The sequence below is a fragment of the Cucurbita pepo genome, chromosome LG04, assembly GCF_002806865.2.
Source record: "Cucurbita pepo subsp. pepo cultivar mu-cu-16 chromosome LG04, ASM280686v2, whole genome shotgun sequence".
Lineage (NCBI taxonomy): Eukaryota > Viridiplantae > Streptophyta > Magnoliopsida > Cucurbitales > Cucurbitaceae > Cucurbita > Cucurbita pepo.
Genome location: NC_036641.1, coordinates 1969363 through 1972172, shown reverse-complemented (window position 1 = coordinate 1972172; position 2810 = coordinate 1969363). Strand labels below are relative to the sequence as shown.

The 2810-nt window shown below is 40.8% G+C and overlaps 1 protein-coding gene across 1 annotated transcript; it reads right to left on the bottom strand.

The window, feature by feature from the left end:
- LOC111792708 (pectinesterase inhibitor-like) lies at window positions 1–525 on the bottom strand. Its single transcript, XM_023674268.1, has one exon. The coding sequence runs from the start codon at window positions 523–525 to the stop codon at window positions 1–3; it is 525 nt and encodes a 174-aa protein (XP_023530036.1).
- Between the last annotated feature and the right edge of the window lie 2285 nt (window positions 526–2810).

Genomic DNA, 2810 nt, shown 5'->3' with positions numbered 1-2810 from the left:
TTAGGCACGCCCAAGAAGAAGATTGGCTATAACCAAGATGATACTACAAATATCTTCCACAGTCTTCCCATTGCCCGACAGCGCCGATGGGTCCTTCGGCGGCTGTGAAAAGCTATCCAAACAGTCGCCGGCCTCCGTCATGGCTGCAGACGCCTTAATGTTGACGCCATTGTAGTCACCTTTCCCCAAGTTGACCTTCCCATCCTCGATGTCGCCGGTGGCATTGTCGTAGAGTTCAGCACAAGTGGCATATCGCTCCTTAAGCTTGGGATTGGCCGCCTTGGACGCCAGGGACTGGGCGAGGGCACGGCTTTTAACAGTCTTGTCGTGGGCAAGGTTGAGGGTGAAGGTAGCCAGTCCTTTCAGGTTTGTGGTGCCAGCAGATTTCAACACGTTAAAGCAAAAAGAAGGGTTTCTAGTTTTCTTGCAGATGGTGGACGCGATGTCGTTTTGGGAAGCTGCATTATTGAAGAACAGAACTGAAAGGACAATCAAAGAGACTGCAAGAAAACTAGAAGATGCCATTTATTTTTTATTTATTTTTTGTCTGTTTTGCTCAATTAATTCATATGGAGGGTTTACATATTTATACGCACACAAATATACTTTTTAATAGCTTTTTCACGTTAGAATTTTAAGTAAAACGCTATTAAAAGAAAAACAAACAAAAATAGGTCCTCCACAATTGCATCGATGGGTGCACCTTTTGACTGACTACACATGAGAGGATCTCTTCTTGGTAAGATTATGACCGTTCTCCTCCACTTAAACTAATAATATTTATTAAAAAAAAAAAAAAACTAAGGTTATTAATGTAATATTGAATAATATGTCTGTCATACTAGAGGATGATGTTCAATAAATAACCTAAAGAATATATAGTATATGGATAATGCTAATACGGTGACATACTCAAAACATTCCTTATAAGTGAGTGGAAATCTCTCCATCAAAACATTCCTTATGAATGAGTGGAAATCTCTCCTTAGTGCTCGGGGAGGACGCTGGACACCCAAGGGCAATTTGGTAATTTTATAATATACATGCCATAATTATCCAAATGGTTCGTTCTAAGTCCTAATCACACATATTTTAACTACCTGAGGTATATTATGCTAGCCATGCTAGCACATTCTAGCAATCCCTACAAGTATCACTTGCCTATAGTCCAGGTGGTTATTTATCGGGATGAAGTGTGCCCTTCGAAGCTTTCTGTAACCATTCAGATTTTCCATTTTTGCCTTATATGGTTAAGATTTTATTTTTATTTCTATAAAGGACAAAATATTATGTTATGCATTTATTCCAGAAAATGTGCAATTTTAAAGGAGGAAGTTATTAGAAATGGTAACCGTTTGGGTTTGTGGAATAAAATCAAATCAAATAAAAATAGAATAAATAATTAAATGTAATTACCCGACAGATTTACTGCCAGACTTTTATTACCTAATAGAAACATTCCCATTTATCTAAATTTTCTTATCCTATAAACCCTAGTATGCCTTGTTGGTAAATGTCTTGAGATTAGTTTTATATTTCTATGCCCAACCTTCTACATCCCTTGGAAAGGATCCTCTCCAAACTTTCTTCCGGAACGTTAGGGTTGCTCTTCGGAGGAAGAATCGAGTAGAAGTAAGGCATTGATGTTGGGATCATTGTGTCAAAGAAGGTTGACCGTCGAAAATCGGTGTTGAGGACGTTGTGGGATTGTCGGCGCGTCGCTGGAATCGGGGAGGCGGAAACTAGAGTTTCGTCGCTTGTCGGGTAAGGAAGGCAAGGTTTTTGGAATAGGGTCGAGCTGCAGACGCACACCCAGCAGCTTCGGTAGCTTCGCACGCGTACACAGTGCGGGTCGGCTCGCACGTGTACGAAATCGGCTCGGTTCCGTCAATTCACGCAGCTCGACTTGACGGCTTAGTTGGCCGGTTCGACAATGAGGCTTAGCGGCAAGGTATACTATAATATATCGATCCCAAGGTTTTTGGCCCTTCCGAAGCCGTTTCTACCCTCAGTTTTACCATCCGAAGTCAGTATGGTTCCTAAACATTAAAGATAGATTAGGTCGGGGGTTTATTTTGATAAATAGCATGAGGTTTAGCTAGGGTATGTTATGAAAGGTTCTAAGTTTTTATGTGGTTATCATAGGACATATTTAACCGCTGAGATTAGCTCGTTGTGAGAGACTTCAACCAAGACCATCGAGGTAAGTGACCTTACCGTTGGAGTTAGCTTTCTACGTGTTGTATGATGGTGCATGCCCTGTGGCCCCTGCATGCACCATATTTATGTGATATGATTATGTGATTTATAGATTGTGTTGACCGTAGATTGTTTATGTTATGTGAAGTCATGAATGAGATGTTAGTATTATATGTCATGAATATGTTGATTGATGCCATAGATACACGTAGAATTATTGAGTCATGTCATGAGATGTTTATGCAACTGGAGTGTTTATGTAATATGTCATGTAATGTAAGTCATGTGAGATGACATGTGATGCAAGAAACGTAAATGCGATGTTAGCACTGCTTATGTAATGCCATGTTAGATATGTTAAGGGACCTCATGCATATATGTATGTCACGTGCATCGGGATTCTCTCCTTTATGATACGAAAGAATGAATTACGATATTTATGTTCGCCATGATATCATCGGGTCCTTTTCTGTTCTGTGGTGTCCGGCGAGGTGTAATACGTTATGCCTGACCAAGCTAGGCCAAGGGGGTACGTATAAGAGCCCACCTGGTGGGTCCATGTACACGTACATCGGCCATGTGTGAAGGAGTACCACACATCCAACCCTACC

Bases quoted from the DNA above. Each gene is read 5' to 3' on its own strand.
- LOC111792708 (XM_023674268.1), bottom strand. From the start codon at position 525: ATGGCATCTTCTAGTTTTCTTGCAGTCTCTTTGATTGTCCTTTCAGTT.